The sequence below is a fragment of the Jaculus jaculus genome, chromosome 7, assembly GCF_020740685.1.
Source record: "Jaculus jaculus isolate mJacJac1 chromosome 7, mJacJac1.mat.Y.cur, whole genome shotgun sequence".
Classification (NCBI taxonomy): Eukaryota; Metazoa; Chordata; class Mammalia; order Rodentia; family Dipodidae; genus Jaculus; species Jaculus jaculus.
This window is the reverse complement of record NC_059108.1, coordinates 128,096,403-128,120,234: the sequence shown is the minus strand read 5'-3', so window position 1 is coordinate 128,120,234 and position 23,832 is coordinate 128,096,403. Positions and strand designations below refer to the sequence as shown.

The 23,832-nt window shown below is 49.5% G+C and overlaps 1 protein-coding gene across 1 annotated transcript in view; it reads right to left on the bottom strand.

Moving 5' to 3' along the window:
* The window catches only part of Ccdc88c (coiled-coil domain containing 88C), a 152,145-nt gene extending 129,037 nt beyond the window's left edge, over positions 1-23,108 (bottom strand). The window contains exons 1-3 of the mRNA XM_045154020.1: positions 23,010-23,108; positions 22,234-22,334; positions 9,799-9,907 (exon numbers count right to left, since the gene is read on the bottom strand). Of these exons, the coding sequence (XP_045009955.1) occupies positions 9,799-9,907; positions 22,234-22,334; positions 23,010-23,069 (270 nt within the window). The 5' untranslated portion in view covers positions 23,070-23,108. The remainder of the gene's footprint in view (positions 1-9,798; positions 9,908-22,233; positions 22,335-23,009) is intronic.
* Between the last annotated feature and the right edge of the window lie 724 nt (positions 23,109-23,832).

The window sequence follows — 23,832 nt, the reverse complement described above, 5'->3', positions numbered from 1 at the left end:
CCCAGAAAGCCAAGCGCCACATGTTCTCTCTCATATGTGGATCCTAGCTACAGATGACTGGGCTTCTGCGTGAATGAAAATACTTAGCAGCAGAGGCCAGTAAGTTAAAAAGGAGACATAAAGGGTAGAGAAAGGAAGAGGGGAGGATACTTAATAGGTTGATATTGTATATATGTAATTACAATGATTGTAATGGGGAGGTAATATGATGGAGAATGGAATTTCAAATGGGAAAGTATGGGGGTGGGGAGGGAGGGAATTACCATGGGATATATTTTATAATCATGCAAAATGTTAATAAAAATTAAAAAAAATATATGTTTATTCATTAGAGAGAGAGAGAGAACACACCAGGATATCTGCCACTGCAAACAAACTATAGATGCTTGCACCACCTTTGTGCATCTGGTTACATGGGTACTGGGGAATTGAACCTGGGTCCTTGGGCTTCTCAGGCAAGTACCTTAACTGCTGAGCCATCTCTCCAGCCCAAATTTGGTGTTTTTTTTTTTTTTTTTTTTTTTTTGGTTTTTCGAGGTCGGGTCTCACTGTGGCCCAGGCTGACCTGGAATTCACTATGGAGTCTCAGGCTGGCCTCGAACTCACGGCAATCCTCCTACCTCTGCCTCCCGAGTGCTGGGATTAAAGGCGTATGGCACCACACCTGGCTCTAAAACTTTTGAGCACTTTTCTGTTGTGAAGATATAACCCTGGCTCCCTCAAGACACAAGCCAAGTGTCACGTGCTAAGGGAAAGGTCCTTATCCTCGCTGTGCCTATATCCAGAGACACCACCATGTCACATGCACACATGAGCTGTAGCAACAGGTTGAGCTGGCCTCTCTCCTACCACCAACTCAGGTTTGGACAACACCTTCAGAACTAGGAGAAAAAAGAACAGAACAGCCGGGCGTGGTGGTGCAAGCCTTTAATCCCAGCGCTTGGGAGGCAGAGGTAGGAGGAGCGCTGTGAGTTCGAGGCCACCCTGAGACTACATAGTGAATTCCAGGTCAGCCTGTTCCAGAGTGAGACCCTACCTCGAGAAGAAAAAAAAAAAGGAAGAACAAAGTTGCCCAGTGAGCCACACCCACTTCTGGGCCACCAGAGCTTCCCTTCCTGCATTTCATCACTCTGCATATACCAGTGAGGGAATGGGGGACCGGAAGAGGAAAGGAGGGACCCACAGACTGCTACCCTCCCATTTCACTTCCCCAGGTGCTCCTGAACTTTTAAACGGAAGGCAGTAATCATACGAATGTCCATCCTCCAAGTCCAAGGGCAGACGGAGGGCTCAGAGGCCAGAACCCACTCATTCCTGGGGCTGTCACTGGCCCAGTCATGTCCAGACAGCCTGTCATGCTGACCTTGTGATCACCTCTCCACAACTCCCAAGCCACCTTCAATGGCTCCTGGCAGAAAGGGGTCCAGACAGACTGGTGAACATCATTTCAGAGAGCTGGGGTGTAGCCCAGTGGCAGAGTACTGCCCCAGCATGTATGAGGCCCCAGTGTTTGCAAAGCAAGCACCCATCCCAGGACTTCAGGCTGCTAAAAGGGAGACAGAAGTCTCCAGTACTGAGAGCAATGGAGAACGCTGTTCCTTCTACAACCATCCCAGACACAGATGGCAATTCACCAGGAAAAAAAAAAGCAAAGCAAAAGCCTATAAATAGGAGCAATTGTGACCATAAGGAGCAAACACCCTCAAAGTATTCATGCCCTTTGACCCAGGAGCTCCCTGGTAGGAATTTACCCCAAGGAAATGAAAAACATTTACTGAAATAGTTATGCGCCAAGTGTACCATTTATATATAATACAGCAACACAAATTGACAGCGTCAACGATAATACAGCCATGTGAGATGTCATGAAGACACTGAAATTCAGGTGAACGAAGTATCTAATGGCAAAGGAAAATAGTACACCATTTAAAAAAGACGCAGGGCTAGAGAGATGGCTTAGCAGTTAAGGCGCTTGCCTGCAAAGCCAAAGGACCCAGGTTCAATTCTCCAGGACCCACGTAAGCCAGATGCACAAGGCAGCACATGCATCTGGAGCTTTGCAGCGGCTGGAGGCCCTGGCACACCCATTCTGAAAGAAAGAGAGAGGGAGGGAGGGAGGGAGGGAGGGAGGGAGGGAGGGAAGCAAGCCGAGTGTGGTGGCACATACTTGGGAGGCAGAGGTAGGAGGATCTACGTGAGTTCCAGGCCAGCCTGAGACTACATAGTGAATACCAGGTCAGATTGGGCTACAGGGAGAGCCTACCTCAAAAAAGGAAAGAAGGGGGCTGGAGAGATGGCTTAGCAGTTAAGCGCTTGCCTGTGAAGCCTAAGGACCCCAGTTCAAGGCTCGATTCCCCAGGACCCACATTAGCCAGATGCACAAGGGGGCGCACACATCTGGAGTTTGTTTGCAATGGCTGAGGGCCCTGGCGCGCCCCTTCTCTCTCTCTATCTGCCTCTTTTTCTCTCTGTCTGTTGCTCTCAAATAAAGAAATTAAAAAGAAAAAGAAAAAAGAAAAAGAAAAGAAAAAACTGGGTGTGGTGACATACACCTTTAATCCCAGCACTTGGGAAGCAGAGGTAGGTGGATCGCCATGAGTTCCAGGCCAGCCTGAGACTACATATACACAGTGAATTCCAGGTCAGCCTGGACTAAAGTGAGACCCCATCTCAGAAAAACAAACAAAAACAAAGAATAAATATATAAAATATTAACTAATTTGTTAAAAAAAAAAAAAAGAGAAGCAGCAGCAGGTTACAGACAATGTGCGTGGTAAAGTGCATCCTCTGAAAGACCCAGAAACAAAGAAAGCAAATGTAAGTATCAAAATGTTAACAGTGGGTGTCGCCAGGTGGAGAGATGAGGAGGGAATTTAATTTCCTTTACGTTTCCTATCCCGCACTAAGAAAACGTTTTTTATAATCAAAAACATTATCTTTCATTTCCTCAAAATGTGGCCATAAGCCTCCTCTTTACTGTTAAAAGTCAGCAGTGGAGAAGATAATTTCTCCTCAGCAACTCCCAGCACAACGCGCTCATGAGCTGTGGGGCAGGCAGGCCATTGCAGAGCCCCGGCCCTCGCCGCTAAGGAAACACACGACTTGACGCTTCCTCCGGCACACAAACACAGAGCTCTGCAAGTTTAATACATTTTCCCACCGGTGATCTTCCATGTTGAATGTACATTTCTTCGGATTCCTTCCCCCCCCCCCTCAGATAACATCTCAAGTGGCCCAAATTGGCCTTGAATTTGTTACGCACTCCTAATCCTCCAGCTTCTTTCTCTCTCTCAAGTACTGGGATCACAGCTCTCTTCTTCTTCTTCTTCTTCTTCTAATTTTATTTGTTTATTTGAGAGAGAAAGAAAGAAGGAAAGACAGAGAAAGAATGGGTATACCAGGGCCTCCAGCTGCTGCAAATGAACTCCAGATCCATGTGCCCTCTTGCACAGCTGGCTTTCATGGGTCTTGGGGAATTGAATCTGGGTCCTCTGGCTTTGCAGGCAAGCACCTTAACTGCTAAGCCGTATCTCCAGCCCTATTTTTTTTGTTGGTTTTTCGAGGTAGGGTCTTACTCTGGCCCAGGCTGACCTGGAATTTACTCTGAAGTCTCAGGGTGGTCTCAAATTCACTGCAATCCTCCTACCTCTATCTCCAGAGTCCTGGAATTAAAGGTGTGCGCCACCACAACTGGCTTTTTTTAAAAAATATATTCTTATTTATTTATTTAAGAGAGAGGAAAAGAAGCAGATAGAGAGCACCAGGGCCTTCAAGCAACTGCAAATGAACTCCAGATGCAGCCACCACCTTGTGCATCTGGCTTACATGGGCCCTAGGGAATCAAACCTGGGTCCTTAGGTTTCACAGGCAAAGCACCTTAACCACTAAGCCATCTCTCCAGCCCCCACAGCTCTATCTTAACTTTTGACAAGTCTTCAAACTGACTGCATGTTTCTCAAGATACTTCTCATTGGCAGTAGCCACCCTGTGACCACTGGTGGAAGTTTGGCTTAGAGATCACACACAGCAGGCCTGGAGATGTACCTCAGGGGGAATATGCTCACCTCGCTTTCAAAGCCCTGCATTCCATCCCAGCAGTGCGAGAAAACAAAGATCACAAAAACAGTATGCACGTGCATGTGTCCCTCTTCCAATATATATACACACAAACATGTACACACACACACACCCCAACAAGAGTACAGAAGGTGACCTGGATGTCACCAAATCAATGACAGGAGAAAGCACAGGACGGCAGAAGACCAAAACAGAGCAGTACACAACACACCACTGCCAAAGAATAAGCGTACACCTGCCGCTGCCTTCCTGGGGGGGCTTCTGCCCAGAGTAGACTCACTTTCATACTGGCTTTGCTCTCAAATGAATAGGCAATTAATGTAAATATCCAAGGCTCTGAGTGGAACAAAATGAACTACATATAAACCCAAAATTTAACTCAAAATAAATGGAGAGAGTTACATATGGTGGCTCAAGTCCATAATTTCTGCACTGGGGAGGCTGAGGCAGGTGGATTGTCTTAAGAGGCCAAACTAGTTTACAGACTCTGTCTCAAAATAAAAATAAAAATAAAGTAATTCATGGTCTGGAGAGATGGCTTAGCGGTTAAGTGCTTGCCTATGAAGCCTACAGGCCCCGGTTCGAGGCTCGATTCCCCAGGACCCACATTAGCCAGATGCACAAGGGGGCGCACACGTCTGGAGTTCGTTTGCAGTGGCTGGGGGCCCTGGCGCGCCCATTCTCCCCACTCCCCCTCTCTGACTCTTTCTCTGTCTGTCACTCTCAAATACATAAATAAAAATGAACAAAAAATTTAAAAAAATAAATAAAAATAATTCAGAAGAAAACGAATACTCACTGAACGAGTGAACAAGCATCTCATGACATACAGCTCAAACTGGAGCAACCAGGTAGTGAAACTGCGGCATCTGGTTGGGGCCCCTCCATATTCCCAACACATGCCCCACTTGGGGGTATTTTTCCTGGGGCTGACACCCCCACTTCTCACCGGCCAGCTGTTTCTTCATTACATCAGAGACAGACCCAGACACACTCTCTCCAAGACCTTGTCCGGCTCTCACTTTCTCTGCCCTTCCCTGGCAGCTCCCTCTGATCACCTCCCGCCAGAGCACCCTTTCCTGACCCTCGTCAGATGTCTGTGGAACCCTACCTTCCTGTCTAGGGGCAATGAGACACATGTGATGAACAAGAGAGCCTCCTCTGCCCCAGGCCTTGTGGGGATGGAGCTCCCCAAGATCTCCCTGAAAACAATCTGACCTGCTGGTTCCCTTGGGAGGGCATTCACCATTCCAAGGGGCTTGAGGAAAAAACTCAACTTAGGAGAAGCCTGACAACCAACATTTCCAACAGGTACTGCCCATGCTGATCCAGGAACCACACTTTAAGATCTACCACCTTGCCCACTGATCCTCAATCCTACCTAAGCAGCTGGGGTGCTTTTGCAAATGCAGATTCCAAGGTTCCAGCCCCAGCAGAACCAATAGGAGTGGCCACAGGCCCTGAATGCCCACTCATATTCATTTATTCTTTCTCCCTCACTCCCTCCCCCCTCCCCCCCCCCTAAATAAATAAGTAAAATATTTAAAAAGAATGGGCTTAAGCCAGGTATGGTGGCACACGCCTTTAATTCCAGCACTGGGGAGGCAGAGGTAGGAGGATTGTCATGAGTTTGAAGCCACCCTGAGACTCCATAGTGAATTCCAGCTCAGCCTGGGCTAGAGTGAGACCCTACAAAACTACAAAAAAAGGGGCTTATAGGGATTGCAGAGATGGCTCAGCACTTAAGGTCCTTGCTTGCAAAGCCTGACAACCCAAGTTCAATTCCCCAGGGCCCACATAAAACCCGATACACAAAAGTGCCACGTGTGTCTAAAATTTGTTTGTAGTGGCTAGAGGCTCTGGCATGCCCATTCTCATTCATTATCTCTCTATTCCCCCCCCAATTAATTTTTTAAAAATTTAAAGGTCCGGTCATGGTGGCGCATGCCTTTAATCCCAGCACTCAGGAGGCAGAGGAAGGAGGATCACCATGAATTTGCTGTTCAGCCCTGGGACTACATAGTGAATTCCAGGTCAGCCTGGGCTAGAGAGAGATTCTACCTCATAAAAACAAAAAAAAGCACCCAGCCTGGACCAGTTTGGGATATACTGCAGTGAGGCAAACTATGTATTCTAAACTTTTAAGGAGAAACCCTTATTTATATAGCTATGTATAACTGGGTGTACATATGATAAAATCAGACCCATCATGGGAAGGACATGCATGGTAGAGAGAATGTTATATAACCCAAACCTGGCAAACCAGACCACCATCCAAACTGCACCCCTGGCAAGTGGCCCCAGCTTTCCTAAAAACCCTACAAGTAAAAACCCCAGATGGCTTCCTGATGCTCTTGAGTACCCTCCAATGGAGTGGCCATAACCCTTTGGCAGTGTACCCCAACTTTCACCATCACATTCTCTTTAAAAAATATTTTACTCAAGAGCCGTAGGTTGTTACTAGAAAATTTTCAGTGCCAGGGATGGGATACCTTCCAGTGAGTTGTTGGCCAGGGAGGTCCCCGATGACCCCAAAACATTACAGGCCATTGCCGAGGCCCTTGGTTTCCCACCAGGAATAGATGGTAAGACCCTATTGCTGAAGACTCCACATACTTGGGCTGTAAAGCCACTGAGAAATCCTGCTGGAGCTGAACTGAAAACCTCCTCCATGTAGACCAGCTGACAGAAAGCTGGAAAAAGCCATGCTGCATGCAGTTCAATGGGAAAGAGAGAAATCACCAGTGAAGATACTGAACAGTGGACACTGTAAGTCTTCTATTTGGCCAGCCAGGGCAAATGAGCCAACAGGTGCAACAGTGACACATCTGTCATGGTGGAAACCAACTGCCTTCTAATTGGACTGGAGGGCCGCTCCTTGGGAGAGAATACATCCCTGATACTGAGAACCTAAAACAGGGGTAGTCATGAGCCCTAGGGGTGTAACGTCTGCGGCAGTCTGGCTAAATGTATATACTATGCTTATTCAACTGCCCCGTAAACACTACTCTTAATGTTCATACCCTTATATTAATGCTATTCTCACTTTTGGTAGAGAATTTTCTCTTTTCAGATGGCAGACCTTGGGGTGACTCAGAAAGCACCTTGGTGCTGAGAAGTGACAGAGGAGTGCTCAGCGCTGAAATATCTCTATCACACCTTCCAAGGCTCAGGGTCCATTGCGAAAGAGGTAACAGAAAGAATGTAAGAGCCAAAGGAAGGGTAAGACTGCTTACAATGCAATCTTCCAGACACAAAATGGCCTGGATATCCATGACCTCACGGTACCTGACACTACCTACACAAGATCATTGTAGTAGGAGGAAAAGATGATGACATCAAAATAAAAGAGAGACTGATTGAGATGGGGAGGAGATATGATGGAGAATTGGAGTTTCAAAGGGAAAAGTGGGGAGAGGGAGGGCATTACCATGAGATATTGTTTACAATCATGGAAGTTGTTAATAAAAAGTAAATTGATTTTTAAAAAAGGGAAGGAGGGAGGGAAAGACGGAGAAAAGAAAGAAGGAGAAAGAAAGGGTTTATACATTGGCAACCAGAGCTCCACCACACTGTTGACCTGGAAAAGGTCAAGGCCCCTTTACCCCCGCCTCCCCTTCAGGCTATCAGAGGCCAACTCGAGCTTCCTGAGAAACAGCCTGTGGAGAAGCCCTGTCCTTCTCAAGGCTGCCTGCTCCACATGGGAGAGGAGGGGACAGCAGGGAACAGAACAGTCTAGACCCCAGGGCTGAACAGCAAACCTTCACGTGTCTGCCAAGCTTTAAAGAGCACCAAGGAAGGCAGCGAAGATGGCTCAGAGGTTCAAGAAACTTGCTTACAAAGCCTGCCAGCCTGAGCTCAATTTCCAAGCCTCCCATGTAAACTGGGTACAAAAAGTGGTACAAGTGTCTGGCATTTGTTTGCAGTGGCAAGAGACAGATTAATTGTTTTAAAAAAGAACAAAGACCCCCCCCAAGAAGGAGCCCCACCCACTGGAGGTGACCTCTCCCCCTTCAGACTCCCCAGTCAGATTAGGGAACACTAGTTTCTTTGGCTGGATAGATGGATGGTTTTGAGACACAGTCTTGGTATGTGGCCAACGCTGCCCTCAAATTCACTTTGTAGTCCAGGCTGGCCTCCGACTCTCGATCCTTCTGCTTCTGTCTCCCACGTTCTGAGATCACAGGCATGGGTCACCCTGGCTAGGAATGGCATATATGTCACTTTATCCCACCCTTCTAGCTTATTTTCGGACACAGAGGCCAAGCAGTGGTTCTTGGGAAAATAAATGCCTTTACTACCCCTCCACAATAATAAACAAGCATGATTCTGAGGCAGCATTATGGTGGAAGGAAAAAGAGGCAGGATATGCCATTAAACATATGTATGCCCACAATGGTACAAAACAAAACCCATTCACTTGAGAACCAAGAGGAAGTACTAAGCACAGTTAGCGATTGTGGGGTACTCTCTGGGGGTATATGGGTGGTTCTGTTTTCTATTTGTTTTCCAAGCTGTTTATAAAAGAGCACGCATTGCTTCTAGCATGAGAACTTCATTTGTTTGCCACAAATGAAAAGGAAAAAACACAGGACCCCGTGCACAGGTAATGCGTCAGCCTTGAACGCACACGTCTCGCCAGCTTTCTGCAGGCAGGCAGGAGTGGGTGGGCGGGACCCTCAACGGCCAGCAGCGAGGGCTCCCGGGGCTTTAGGCGCCCTTTGTGCTGAGGCAACTGATGCACACAGCTCTACCCTCAACAGCTAAGAGGGCAGAGGGAAGACAAGCACACAGGATTGTCCTCCAGCCATGTCCTCCTGGGGTAAGTCTCGAATAGCCAGCACTTAGTTGTGTAACCCTTTCCCATCTCCTAGAACCCTCCACAGTACCCAAAGAACAGCAAACTGCCTCTCAGGTAACACAATGGGTTTTTTGTTTTGTTTTGATTCGGTTTTGGTTTTTCAAGGTAAGGTTTCACTCTAGCCCAGGCTGACCTGGAACTCACTATGTAGTCTCAGGGTGGCCTCGAACTCATGGCGATCCTCCTACCTCTGTCTCCTGAGTGCTGAGATTAAAGGCGTGAACCACCACACCAGGCTGTTCAGGTTTTGAGTAGACACTGAGGTCTCTGGTTCAGACCACTCCTGAATCCTCACAGCTGGTCACCGACATGAGACCCACTGGGCCAGCTGGACCCTAAGACAGCCATCTTTACAGCCCAAGAGCTACAGTAAGTGCGTGAGTGACTACGGCTCCAAGCAAGTCATGGAGACTACAGAAGCATCACCTCTTTGAGACCTTTCTGTCACCTTGGAGAATCATGGCTACGCAGCCACATTGGAGAAGACACCACTGACCAGCACGCGTCAGGTCTCCCCAGCCCATTCTGAGTTCTGGCTGCCTGCCTCACTCACATCGTGCCTAGCTTTGGCTTTCAAGCCTCCATACCTGGCTCTCCCCATGTGCACCCAGACAGAAGCCATGGCACGGTGGCCGCAAATCAAGAGTCTGCAGATCCTCACAGCGCCTGGCAAGAACCACTCCACAGTGCCAGAGCTCCCCCTGACCTGACACCCGGCAACAGGGCTAAAGCCAAAGCACCAAGGGTCAGCAGGCAGCTGCCTGAACTGCGCACCGCTTCCCCTCGGCTTCTTGCGGGAACCCACGCGAGGGGCCCCGCTGCGGACACACCGGCGCCCTGGGGACAGCAGAGCAGCCTACCTGGTAGTAGGTCTTGATGTTCCTCACCAGGACGCTCAGGTTCTGGATGCGGAGGTTCACATCGTTGTTGACATGCTTGTTGATACGCTGGTTGCTTGGCCTGGGGTCTCTAGGGGAAGAGACGGGACGGTAGAAATCACATGCCCAGCATCCACTATGCCTCCTTTCCCAGCCACCACCAACCTTCCATCTTGAGTCCCATGAACTTCATTAGTCTGGTGTCTATGAGGCTGGGACAGTGGGGTTCAAGTCACACCCTAACCCTGCCAAAGCCACGCCAGGACCCTACGCAGCCCCACCACCTCTGCTATACCTCCCCAGGCAGCTGACCACCACAGCCCTGTTCAACACTATTAATACCACGAGGGACATCCGTGTGTTGGTACTGGATGAAAACCATTGAGTAGATGTATAAAACACAACCCGCGGTGTTAAATCGGATGTCCCCCATAAACTCATGTGTTCGGAATGCCTGGCCCCAGCGGATGGCAATTTGGGAAGTGAAGCCTTGCCTTGAGGAGGTATGTTGTTGGAGGGCTTAGGAGTGGTATAGCTAGCTCCCCCTTGCTAGAACTTGGCTCACATTCCTACGGCTGTCACAGCTGCTGTGGCAAAAGGTAATGTCCAGCCTCTGTTAATGGCCATGCTATTCCCTGTCACCTTGAAGCTTCCAACCAAGACTATAAGCCAAAATAAAATCTTCCCTCTCGAGCTGAGCATGGTGACACACACCTTGAACCCCAACACTCAGGAGGCAGAGGTAGGAGAATCACTCTGAGATCAAGGTCAGCCTGAGCCAGAGTGAGACCTCACCTCAAGAAAAATAAATAAATAAACTTTCTTCCCACCAGCTGCTTTTTGTCAGTTTTGTCCTAGGGAACAGAAGGTAACTACATCACCAACCAAAACCGAATTGTGGCTCAGTGGCTACAATGCCTGCTGATCGCATATGCACAAGGCCCTGGTTTCAATCCCCAGCACTGCAGAAAAACAGGGTGCACACATGTAATCCTAGCACTCCGGAAATAGAAGGAAGCTCCAAAGTTCAAGATCATCCTTAGCTAACAAACTCAGTCTGAGGCCAGACTGAGCTACATGAGACTGTCTCAAAAACAAGAATCAAGGGCTGGAGAAATGTCTTAGTGGTTAAGGCACTTGCCTGCAATGCCAAAGGACAAAGGTTAAACTCCCCAGGACCCACATAAGCCAGATGCACGAGGGGGCACACACATCTGGAGTTCGTTTGCAATGGCTAGAGACCCTAGCACACCCATTTTCTCTCTCTCTCTCTCTCTCCCTGCCTATTTCTATATTTCTCTCTCAAATTAATATATAAAAATATTTTTTAAATGTTTCATAAAAATCATTTTAAGCCAGGCGTGGCGGCACACACCTTTAATCCCAACACTTAGGAGGCAGAGGTAGGAGGATCACCATGAGTTCAAGGTTACCCTGAGACTACATAGTGAAATCCAGGTCAGCCTGAGCTAGAGTGAGACCCTACCTCGAAAAACCAAAAATAAATAAATAAAAAATAAAATCAATTAACAAAAAAGAGACTGGGGGCTGGAAAGATGGCTTAGCACTTAATGTGCTTGCTTGTGAAGCCTAATGACATAGAGTTTTAACTCCCCAGAACCCACATAAGCCAAAAAATTTAATTTAATTTAAAAAAGAGGCTGAGCTGGGCATGGTGGTGCACAGCTTTAATCCTGGCATTTAGGAGACTGACATAGGAGGATTGCTGAGTTGGAGGCCAGTCTGAGACTACACAGTGAATTCCAGGTCAGCCTAGGTTAGAAACCTTACCTCAAAAACAAAAATCAAAAAAAAACCTTCAAGCCAAGTGCGGTGGCACACACCTTTAGTTCTAGTGCTGGGGAAGTAAGTTAGGTATATTCTTATGAGTTCCAGGCCAGCCTGAGGCTACACAGTGAATTTCAGGGAAGCCTGGGCTAGAGTGAGACCCTACCTCAAAAAAAAAAAAAAAAAAAAAAAAAAAAAGGGCTAAAGGGATGGCTTAGCAATTAAGGCATTTTTTGCCTACAAAGCCAAAGGACCCAGGTTCAATTCCCCAGGGCCCACGTTAGCCAGATGCACAAAGGGGCGCACACATCTAGAGTTCGTTTGCAGTGGCTGGAGGCCCTGGCGCGCCCATTCTCTCACTCTCTTTCCCTCTTTTTCTGTCAAATAAATAAATAAAAATAAAATACATTTTTTTAAAAAGCCAGGCGTGGTGGCGAACACCTTTAATCCCAGCACTAGGAAGGCAAAGGTAGGAGGATTGCTGTGAGTTCAAGGCCACCCTGAGAATTCAGAGTGAATTCCAGGTCAGCCTGGGCTAGAGCAAGACCCTACCTTGAAAAACCAAAAGAACAAATATTCCACTCAGCACGTGTATGTGTATACACCGTGCACAAAGCAAAGCATCATAACATTCCACTCAGCCCAGGCGGTCTCTGTCACCTGGCCTTAGGTTGGTCCTGCCTAGGAGTGACACTCCAGGGGTGCACTGGCATTTAGACAGCCTGACATCCCTAGTGTATGACATGAGGTGGCACCCTGGATGAAACACCAAGACAGTCATATGGGAAACCCCCAAGTGTCTCTCATTTTCCAACCTCGGACAAACCTCAGCTCTGGCCAGGATGGAGCTAGGAGTCTCCTGAGGAGATTGACAGTTTCACTCATCTACACGCAGTTGTGAAATTCCTCAGTGTGGGAAGTGAAAGGGTCCATAGAGAACAGGCTTAGTGAATGGGGCTATCTCCTCAGCCCAGCCTGGTGCTGGCTGCTTTTCATAACAAAGGCCTCCCTTCCTCCAAGGGAGGGGAACTCAAAGGCCCGTCTTCCGGGATTCATCTGTCAGCCAAGCCCTCCTCCAGACTAGTGGGGAGTTAAGGGAACCAATCTAGGTGCCACTGGGCTCATTCAAAGACAACAGTTAACAGAAGGGGGAGGGGAAGGGACCTACACATTGAATCATTTCAAATGTCACTGGAAGTACAATGCTTTTTTTTTTTTTTTTTTAACACAAGCTGCTTAAAGGTCACTCTTTAAGTAAATATTTGACACACATACACTCTTGAGCCTTACCTAGGTTTCATGAGTATGCAAACCCCTTGTGGGCTGTCAGTTAGCAACTTAAGCAGTTATGCTATATCCCCCTAAGAGTCCCATGGGTCCTTGGGGAAAACCAGAGGACCTCTTTTCAACTGTCAAATAACAGCATTTCTTATTGTTCCCACATAGTAATCCAGAGTCTGGCCAAGCCATTTTTGCAGGTTACATGTTTCTCCTACAGCCATTCATTACCAAGAAAATAAAAGCTTACAGTTCCACTGAAATTAATTTAGGAAAAAGAGGCAGCATTCAAAATTTAAATCACAAAGGCATGGTTAGCTACGCAAGTATCCTTAGCATAATTTCTCTTCAAGGTGCAATTCTCTCCCCTTAAGGTAGCTACAGTTGAGAAAAGCATTTGTTTGCTTTATGAGAAGCAATTTCATATTGGCAAATGAGAAATTTAACATAGCAAAACTCAAAGACTGTGCAGGGTGTTCTGTTTTACTGTTCTTGTGGGTTTTATTTATTTATTTTATTTGAGAGAGAGAGAGAATGGGCACACCAGGGCTTCCAGCCACTGCAAATGAACTGCAGACACATGTGCCACCTTGTGCATCTGGCTTACGTTGGTCCTGGGGAATCGAACCTGGGACCTTTGGCTTTGCAGGCAAGTGCCTTAACCGCTAATCCATCCCACCAGCCCTGTTCCTGTTCCCAGGGGTTCACATGTGCTAGGCAAGCGCTCTACCTCTGCACTACCTCCCCAGCCCTTTTCACCTTTGAGACAGGGTTTCATTGTGTAGCCCAGGCTGGCCTTGAACACAGAATCCTAGATGAGATCACAGGTAAGTGCCAGCATGCCCAGCTCCTGTTTTATTGTTAATGGCATCCTAGATTTCATTTAAGGCAAAGAGGCCACCCCAGAAGTGCCAAGCACCTAAGGCCTTAAGATGCACCACAGACAGGCAGCCACTCATGTGCAAAAGCACTTACACACTCAGGACCTGAGCATCTCACTGTGCAGCGCCCTCCCTCTGCCAAGCCTGCTTTTGTGCTCCTTACTGGAAAAGAACTTTGACATTAGCTAAATGACTGATTAGACTAATTACCAAGATCATTAGTACTCCCTCGGTTAACCAAGTCCCTCTGGGTAAAGACAGCTCATTGGGAAACAAGTCACAAGCCTCAGCATTGCTTAAGGTAGGTAGATCTCATTTCCACCCACCCAGAACCCCACACCTGCTGCGGGAGATTGGGGGGAGGGGAGTTCAGCCCAGGCGCCAGCCTGGCCAGAGTGCTTGGAGCCTCAGTGGACTCATCTGCCAAATGGCTACAGCATCCTTCCGGGCCTGAAAAGCAATCATTCTATGAACCCCAAAGCAGCTTCACAAACTCAAGGCTGTACTCGGCTGTCTAGGCCAGGAAGACATCATTGTAACCATGGCACCAGCTGAGCTGACCCAGAGGGTGTCACTAAGAACAGTGACCTTGCCAGGCATTGTGGTACACACCTATCAGCTCATTCCAAGCACCCTCAAAGTTGAGGCAGGAGGATTAGGAAGTCCCAAGCCAGCCTGGGCTCCATTAGCAAAACTATACAATGGGGGAGGGGCTGGGAAGATGGCTCAGTTGGTAAAGTGCTTGCTGGGTGAGCATAAGGACCTGAGTTCAATCCCCAACTCAATCATTTAAAAAAGGGAGGGGGATGGCCTAATGGTTAAGGCACTTGCCTGCAAAGCTAAAGGACCCAGGTTTGATTCCCCAGGACCCACATAAGCCAGATGCACAAGGTGACACATGTGTCTAGAGTTCACTCATAGCAGCTGGAGGCCCTGGCGTGCCCATTCTCTCCCCTCCACCTCTCTTCCTGTGTGTGTGTGTGTGTGTGTGTGTGTGTGTGTGTGTGCACACACACAGACACACAGACATACATACATACGGGCTGGAGGGATTGCTTAGAGATTAAGGCATTTGCCTGCAAGGCCTAAGGACCCAGGTTTGATTTCCCAGTACCCACACAAGCCAGGTGCACAAGGTGGCACGTGTGTCTGAAGTTTGATTACACTGGCTGAAGGCCCTCGCAAGCCTATTCATTCATATTCCCTCTCTCTCTCTCTCTCTCTCTCTCTCTCTCTCTCTAAATAATTAACAACAAAAACAAATGAACCCAGAAAGTTGCCACAGGAAGTTATGCATAGGCAGGGTGTGGTGACGCACGCCTTTAATCCCAGCACTTGGGAGGCAGAGGTAGGAGGATTGCTGTGAGTTTGAGGCCACCCTGAGACTCCATAGTGAATTCCAAGTCAGCCTGGCCTACAGTGAGACCCTATCTCGGAGGGTGGGGTGGGGGGAGTTATGCATCATATGCCACAGGTTTAAAAAGGACGCTACAGAGGCTGAAGAGATGGCTCAGAGGTTAAGGCGTTTGCCTCCAAAGCCTCATGACTCAGGGTTCACTTCCCAAGTACCCACATAAAGCCAGATGCACAATATGGCTCATGCATCTACAGTCTGCTTACAGTGATTAGAGGGCCTGGCATGCCCATTCTCATTCCCTCTCTCTTCTGTCTCTTTCTCTCTCTGCATGTATTTTATTTATATATGACAATTTTTTTTCAAAAGATGCTAGAAAGCCATGGCATGAGCATACAGTTGTATAAAAACACATTATGGTAGGCTAGAGAGATGGCCTAGTGGTTGGTTTAGGCACTTTCCTGCAAAACCAAAGGACCTAGGTTCGATTCCCCAGGACACACATAAACCAGATGCACAAGGTGGTGCACGCATCTGGAGTTTGTTTGTAGTGGCTGGAGGCCCTAGTGCACCCATTTTCTATCTGCCCCAACTCAAATAAATAAACAAATAAAGTATTCAAAAGAAAAAAAACAACACATCATGAGGCCAGGCATGGCGGCGCATGCGTTTAATCCCAGCAGTTGGGAGGCTGAGGTAGGAGGATTGCCATAAATTCGAGGCCACTCTGAGATGACATAGTGAACTCCAGGTCAGCCTGAGCTACAGTGAGACCCTACCTTGAGAAAACAAACAAACCAAAATGAACACACACACAAACACACACACACACACACACACACATCATGGTGAGCTGGGCATAATGACACACGCCTTTAACCCCAGCACTTGAGAGGCAGAGGTAGGAGGATCACTGTGAGTTCAAGGCCAACCTGAGACAGTGAATTCCAGGTCAGCCTGGGCTAGAGAGAGACCCTACATCATCAATAAAATAAAAATAAAAAACAAGCCCATCATGGACATACAGTAATAAACACCATGCACAACATCTAGCAGGAACCAGATATTAACATTACTGTCTCCCCATCTCTGTATCACAAAATTAGTGACGATTCTTATTTTGCTCATCTGTATGTTCTTATTCTCCCATGATAAACATGAATTTTTTGTTTAATTTTTAAGGACTCAAAGCCCAAAGCCCTTCCTCCCCCACCCCCACGTGTATTAGAAGTATAAAAGGAAATTACTGGGATTACTGGGACTGGGGAGATGGCTCAGCAGTTAAAGGTGCTTGCATGAAAAGCCTGCTGGCCTAGGTCCAATACCCCAGGACCCATGTACAGCCAGAAGCACAGTCTGGCGCATATGTCTGGCGTACACTTGCAGCAGCAAGAGGACCAGGAGTGCCCGGACTCATTCATTCTCTAATAATTAAGAAAAGAAAATACTAAGGGAAAATAAAAGGAAATGACTAAGCTGGGGCTGTCCCTCAGTGGTAGAGCATTTGCCTAGTGAGGTTCCAGATTCCATCACCAACATGAGAAATGAAAGATGGGAGGAAGGAAGAGAGGGAAGTTTACAAGGAAAGATGTTTTTCCAATGTTTTTGTACCAACACAAACTCTTTCAACTAATTCATCTCTCTTGCCCTCAGCTTCCAGGTCTGCACAAGGGGAACTGGAGATTACAGGGGAAAATGCTTTCTCGAAGCTGAAGAATCACTCCCATTGGCTTCCCGTCTGTAAACGTTACCCTAGGCCCAGGGCTCACCAAGGACTCTAAACAAGCAATATACAGAGGCCGCGTTAGCGGCCAGCGCGCATCCCAAACTCCCAAATGCACTGCTGCAGTCAGGTCCGCATGGCTGGTAATAGGAAAAAGGGGTTTATTTTGGCTTACAGGCTCAAGGGGGAGCTCTATGATGGCAGGGGGGGAAACGATGGCAGGAGCAGAGAATGAACATCACCCCCTGGCCAACATCAGGTCAACAGGAGCATGAAAGTGTGCCAAACACTGGCAAGGGGATACTGTCTAAAATACCCATAAGCCTATCCCCAATAATACACTCCCACCAAGAGGCATTAATTCCCAAACCTCCATCAGCTGGGAACCTAGGATTCAGCACACCTAAGTTTACGGGGGACACCTGAATCAAACCACCACACGCACTCAATTCACATATGGTGGTGGCTCCTCCCACAAGCACAAACGTACATCAGTGTGTGCACTCCAGCTCCACCTCAGGCCATAGAGTCATGACATCTGGACATCTTTTTTTCAGAATTTTTTAAATATTTTATTTATTTGAAAGAGAGAGAGAATGGGCACACCAGGGCTTCTAGCCACTGCAGATGCATGCGCTCCCCCCACCCCTTGTTCACCTGGCTTATGTGGGTCCTGGAGAGTGGAACCACCAGAATCCTTTAGCTTTGCAGGCAAAGGCCTTAACCTCTAAGCCATCCCTCCAGCCCCTGGACATTTTCTTTATGCACCAACTTGTTCAGGCCACTTCAGATCTATAAAATCTCACCCCCTTATTATAGACCAGGAAAATTGAGGCTTAGCGACCTGGGGTAATTTGTCCAACACAACAGAACGAGAACGTGGAAGAGAAAGGCTGTGAACCCACCCGCCTGACGCTAGGCTCGAGGCTCTGCAATCATCTCCTGCCCTGGAGAATGGAAGTCACCGTCCAGACTTCATCATCCTCCTGGAAAAGGGAGGCACCAGGGCAACTGTGCTCACAGAGGACTTCCTCAGCAGGCCGCGCGGTGTCACTCGTTCAGGAGCTCCAGCCCTGGGCCTCCCCTGAAAGCTGAGCCCACAGGGCTTCGCTGCTTCCAGGTGAGGCTGATGTCACCAAGAGGCCAGGCTAAGAAAGAGAGTACACCCAGCCTTCTAGAGTTGCCAGACACAATGGCCAGGTGCAGTCACATGACCACCATCGGCCTCCAGATGGCTCTGGAGTGTTAGGTAACAGCTTCTCATCTCAGCCCCCACATCCCAGTGAGCCACACTGCTCTACAACTTCCTCTGGCCTGGGCCTACTAACTGGGGGGCACTGATCAGAACAGCACAGTGGCATAGTCTCTGGGTGCCCAGCAGGTGAGATCAGGCCCACAGGCTCTGCAACGGCCGGCTGCTTAGCTTGATGGCTCTCTCCTGGAGAGAGGGGAAAGAGACCCAGTTTAAGTACAGTCAAATGCAGAGCTAGGATTCAGTTGGCCTCAGGGTTCAGTGTCACCCTCCCCCCCACATCTCATCAAGAAACCAGGCAGTTATTTAGAGACTGAGGATTTGGGGAAACACACACACTGAAGAATGAAAACTCTGGAAGGGGGCTGGAGAGAGGGCTGAGTGGTTAAGGTGTTTGTGAAACCTAAGGACCTACGTTCAAGTCCCCAGAACCCACATAAAGCCAGGTGTACATGGTGACACATGCATCTGGAGTTGGTTTGCAGTGGCTAGAGGCCCTTGTGTGCTCATTCTCTCTCTCTAAAAAACAAATAAAATATTTTTTTTTAAAAAAGCCGGGCGTGGTGGCGCATGCCTTTAATCCCAGCACTTGGGAGGCAGACGTAGGAGGATCGCTGTGAGTTCAAGGCCACCCTGAGATTACATAGTGAACTCCAGGTCATCCTGGGCTACAGTGAGACCCTGCCTCAAAAAAAAAAAAAAAAAGAAAAGAAAAGAAAAGAAAAAGAAAAAGAAAAAAGAATTCTGAGCTGGGTGTGGTGGTGCACACCTTTAATCCCAGCACTGGGAGAAACAGAGGTAGGAGGATCACCATGAGTTCAAGGCCACACTGAGACTCCATAGTGAATTCCAGGTCAGCCTGGGCTAGTGTGAGACCTTACCACGTGAAAACAAAAAACAAACAAAACTTTGAAAGGCTCAAATCCTTCCTGGATCATGAGTGTGCCTGCAAACGTGACCGATCCCACCTCCTGTTCCCAGAGGGCACTGTGCTAAAAATGCTAGCACATCATCCTATTTAACCCCTCAGGAAAGAACTTTGCTTCCAATTTTGCAGATAAGAAAACTGAGGCACCAAGCCACAAACCCAGTGTCACGCTGCCTGTAGGACCCAGGTTAGCCAACACGGGAGCCAGAGTTCTTTTAAAAAGTTACTTGCTTTCCTGAGGCCCTAGGGATGGAGCCCAGGACTCTGAACATGCTGGATGGATGAGCGCCCTACCAGGGAACTTCAGCCAAAGCCCCTATTTTTGTTTGAAATTATTTTTATTTATTTACTTGTAAGCAGAGAAGAGGAGGAGGAGGATGGGGGGAGAGAGAGAGAGAATGAACATGCCAGGACCTCTAGCTGCTGCAAACTACCTGCAGATGCATGCACTTTACTCATCTCATTGTACATGGGTACTGGGCAATCAAACCCAGTTGTTACGCTTTGCAGGCAAGCACCTTAGCCACTGAGCCATCCGTCCAGCCTCCTATTTGTATTTTAATCAGTGTAACTTTTAAAAATTATATTGATTTTTTTGGGGGGAGGTAGGGTCTCACTCTGGCCCAGGCTGACCTGGAATTAACTATGTAGTCTCAGGGTGACCTCAAACTCACAGCGATCCTCCAACCTCTGCCTCCCAAGTGCTGGGATTAAAGGCGTGCGCCACCACGCCCAGTTTAGAATTTATTTATTTTTGATTTGAGAGAGAGAGGGAGAAAGAGGCAGAGAGAGAGAGAGAGAGAGAGAGAGAATGGTCGCTCCAGGTCCTTAGGTCACCACAAAAGAAATCCAGATGCATGCGCCACCTTCTGCATCTGGCTTACATGGGTCCTGGGGTATTAAACCTGGGTCCTTTGGCTTTGCAGGCAAATGCCTTAACCACTAAGCCATCTCTCCAGCCCCAAGGTAACTCTGAGAAAATGAAACATACTCCACTGAGTATTACCTCAGCCTCCCCGACCCACCAAATTCCCCTGTGCCCCTTCAAGTCAATCCCCACTTCCAGAGACAAACACTGTTCTAACTGCCGTCATGGGGGGGGAGCGGAGACAGACTGTTCTGATTCCCCAAAAGCAGGAAAGTGTGTGTGCCAGGTGGTCTGGTGGTCCTCTTTTCCCCATTTCAGCAAAACCACTCATTACTGCCCTGTGCTCCTTTCCTCTGTGCCTGGCCTAGGGAGCTGCACACTTCCCAGCTCATTTCCAAAATGATCACGTTGGCACATGCATCACCCAGGAGAAAGTAACTTTTTAAATTGCCAGGGAGGGGAGCAGCCAGCCCCTCAACCAAATTTAGCCAGGGCCAAATGAGAACATGTGATGAGCTGGCATTTCTCAAAGGAATGGCCCAACAGGCTTCCCAGGATTGACAAGCAAGTGGTAAAGGCTTCAGGAATGCCAAAGGTCAGGGAAGAAAGAGAAACAGTCCCCCGGCCTTTATTCTCCCTGGAGCCTGGATGTAAAAGCTGACTGAAAAGACTGGGGGACACTGCTGAGCTTTTTAATTAAACAGCCTCAAGCTTGGGTAAGGACAGGTTGAAGTTTCACTAGTCCTTGTTCCATGGAACCCAGTACCTTTGGGGTCTGGCAGAGTGTGCCACAGGCCAGCCCCAGGAAAACTCATTTTCCTCAATGTCCTTTGAGAAACACCACCAACGCCAACAACAGATTTGTCTCTCCAGATCATAATCTAGTCAAACACTAAAGACTGGTAAGATTGGGAGTGCTCTGAAAGAGAAAAGGAAGATCCCAGCAACTCTACACAATGCGACATCAAATGTCTTGTGAAAACCTTGTAATTGGGAATTTAAAATTTAAAAAAAAAAAAAAAAAGTCTTCAGGCTGGGGAAATGGCTTAGTGGTTAAGGTGTTTGCCTGTGAAGCCTCAGGACCAAGGGTTGATTCCCCAGGACTCACGTAAGCCAGATGCACAAGGGGGTGCATGGGTGGAGTTCATTTGCAGTGGCTGGATGGAGGCCCTGGCATGCCCATTCTCTCTTTCTCTCTATCTGCCCCTTTCTCGCTCTCAAATAAATAATACATTTATAAAATAAAAATAAGAGCCAGGTGTGGTGGCACACGCCTTTAATCCCAGCATTCGGGAGGCAGAGGTAAGAGCATCACCGTGAGTTGGAGGCCACCCTGAGACTGCATAGTGAATTCCAGGTCAGCCTGGGCTTGAGTGAGACCCTACCTTGAAAAACCAAAAAATAATTAATAATAATAATAATACATCGTTGTAGGTAGAATCTACTCAAACCATTTCTTCACACACCAAAGCAAACTGCTCTGCCACAACAGAAGCTGATTCTCATTAGCTAATGGATTGTGCTCAAGTGATACCTCTCAATCCTAGAACAGGTGAATGGAAGGGCTGATCCACAGAGAACATTAGGATGTTTTGTTTTGCTTCAAGTGCCTGTGAATCACACTGACACTCGGTTCCAATGTGCTCTTTGCAGCTTCAGAGTTAAAAAAAGAATGCGGGGGGGTGGGGGGGGGAGACACCTAAGTGGAGGTAGGCTGTCAATCAGACAGGCTCTGCAGAACACAGAGCAACAGGAAAGGATGTGGTCAGGGGTATGGAACTCTAAGTGTAACTCCTACCAAGACCCTGCGTAAGACTCGTGCTTGCAAACAAACAGCGCCCCAGTATGACTGCCTTCTAGGGAGCCCTTTAACCCAGTTCCCGAGAGGAACTTAACGACTGCATTTGCTCCAGGCAACTGGAAAAGGAAAGGAAAGGGACTCAGAAGCCAAGGCGTCCTTAAACTACAGTGAAACTTCGGTCACCCTCAGATGCTCCTGACCCGCCCGACATTTCCTGTAACCAGACACTCTCATAACAGCTCGGTGGCCCCAAAAAGAAAGGGGGCTTTTTCATTTCATGGCTCAAGCCACAATTAAGTCCTTGGGTTTTGAAGTTAACTGCACTATTTTTATCAAGTCCAAACTTCCTTCATCAAACAGGCTGCCAGAGCTGAGTCCCGGCAGATCGTTCCACGTCCCCCCATCCCCCCCCCGCAAGTCCTCAAAGCATCCCGTATACTGATTAGCGTCCCACCTGCAGGGAACCCCTCCCGGTCCGCCTTCCGTAGGGCCTGCAACCTTCAACTTCCGAAAACACCCCTCCGGCTCCGAAGAGGCAACTTACATTTGCAACATGATTTGGTTCAGAAAGATGCCGTCCACCAAATCCATATACAGAGTCAAGTTGTCCTGGCTGTCGCTTCCAAATGGGCCAAAAGTTTTCACCTGCAGGAAGGTGGGAGAGCAAAGGCAGGAAAGTCACCGTTGGCCACCAACAGTGTCCACGCTCCCCGAGCCGAGGCAGGCTGGGCCCGCTGCGGTCGGCACCCATCAATCCTCCCCTCTTCCCGGGGCGGTGGTCCCCTTCCCGGCCAAGCAAAAGATGCGAGGCAGGATAAGGAAGGAAAACTTCCTAGCTAGAGCCACTTTTCCACAGCGTCCGAGAGCAGGCAAAAAAAATTTTTTAATTAATTAATAAAGGGACTTTTCAATAAATTGCTCACGTCTGAGATGCATTGGAAAGCAGTGCGCCCACCCTGCTGGCTTTCCTTCCCACCCGTCCACTGCCATCCACCGGCTCGGTCTGGAGCTCAGAAACTCCACGAGGATATTCCCGGGGTAGGAAGTCCTTCGCCGGAGTGATTCAGCCTGGGGGACGGGGGGGGGGGGGGGAGCTCGGGGATGACCCGAGTCTCGGTGGACCCCGGGCAACCAGCCCCGCGGCCGGCGGGAACAGGTGTACCCGCTCCGCCCCTGGACCCCCGGGGGCCCGGAGCCATTCGCTGGAGCCTCCGGGTTACGTCCGCAGGGTCGCCGGGGCCGCAGCAGCTGCGCCCCGAGCCCGAGGCGGGAGGAGTCGGGGCAGCAACAAAGCGGAGGTGGGGGGAGAAGCGTCCTCACCCAGGTCACCAGCGGGCTCTGCAGGAACAGCTCCATGAGCTCCGAGACGGTCACGTCCATGCTGAAGCGGCAGCGCCCTCCGGCTCCCCCGCGCGCCCCGCGTCCGCGTCCCCCACCGCCCCCCACCCCCCGCGCCGCGGCACAAAGCGGCTCCGAGCGGCGGGCGCGGGGCTGCGGCTCGCGGCCGGGAGACAAAGGCGGGGCGCGCGAGCCCACGTTCCGCGGCTCCGGCGGCCCCGCACCCCGCCCGGGCTGGGGAGTGGGGGGGGTGGAAGGGGAGGGACAAGGCGGCCGCCCCGCCCCTCGGCGGCCCCTGGGCAACCGGCGCGCCGCCTCGCGGTGCCCGCCCGGGAGCCCGGCGCGGAAGGATGGCTGCGCTCGCGGGACCGGCACGCGCGTGGGCCTCGGGGGAAGGGGAGGAGAAAGGGGGCGTGGCCCGCAGCAACCCCCGCTTCGGCACCCGGATCCCGCCCTGCACCCCGCCGAGCAGCGGCCGACGCGCGCGTGGGGAGGGTTCCCCAGCACGTGGAGACTCGGCGTACCCCCACACACACTCCCTCCATCCCCCAGGCGCACGCGCGCAGGGAGGCGCCACGTGCGGGCCCGGGAGCGCGGGCACCGCTGCGCGCCAGCAGTAGGACGCCCGGCCCACCAGGGCGGAGCCCCAGGCAGGTGCCGCGTCGCCGGCCCCGAGTGCCACCGCCCCCGGGGCTCCAGACCCGGGAAGGCAGAGCCGCGTGCCTCGGGAGGCCTGTGCGCACGGAGAGGCGCGCAAGATAAGGGTGCCAGAGTTGGCCCAGGAGCGTGAGGGTGTGGCGCAGGC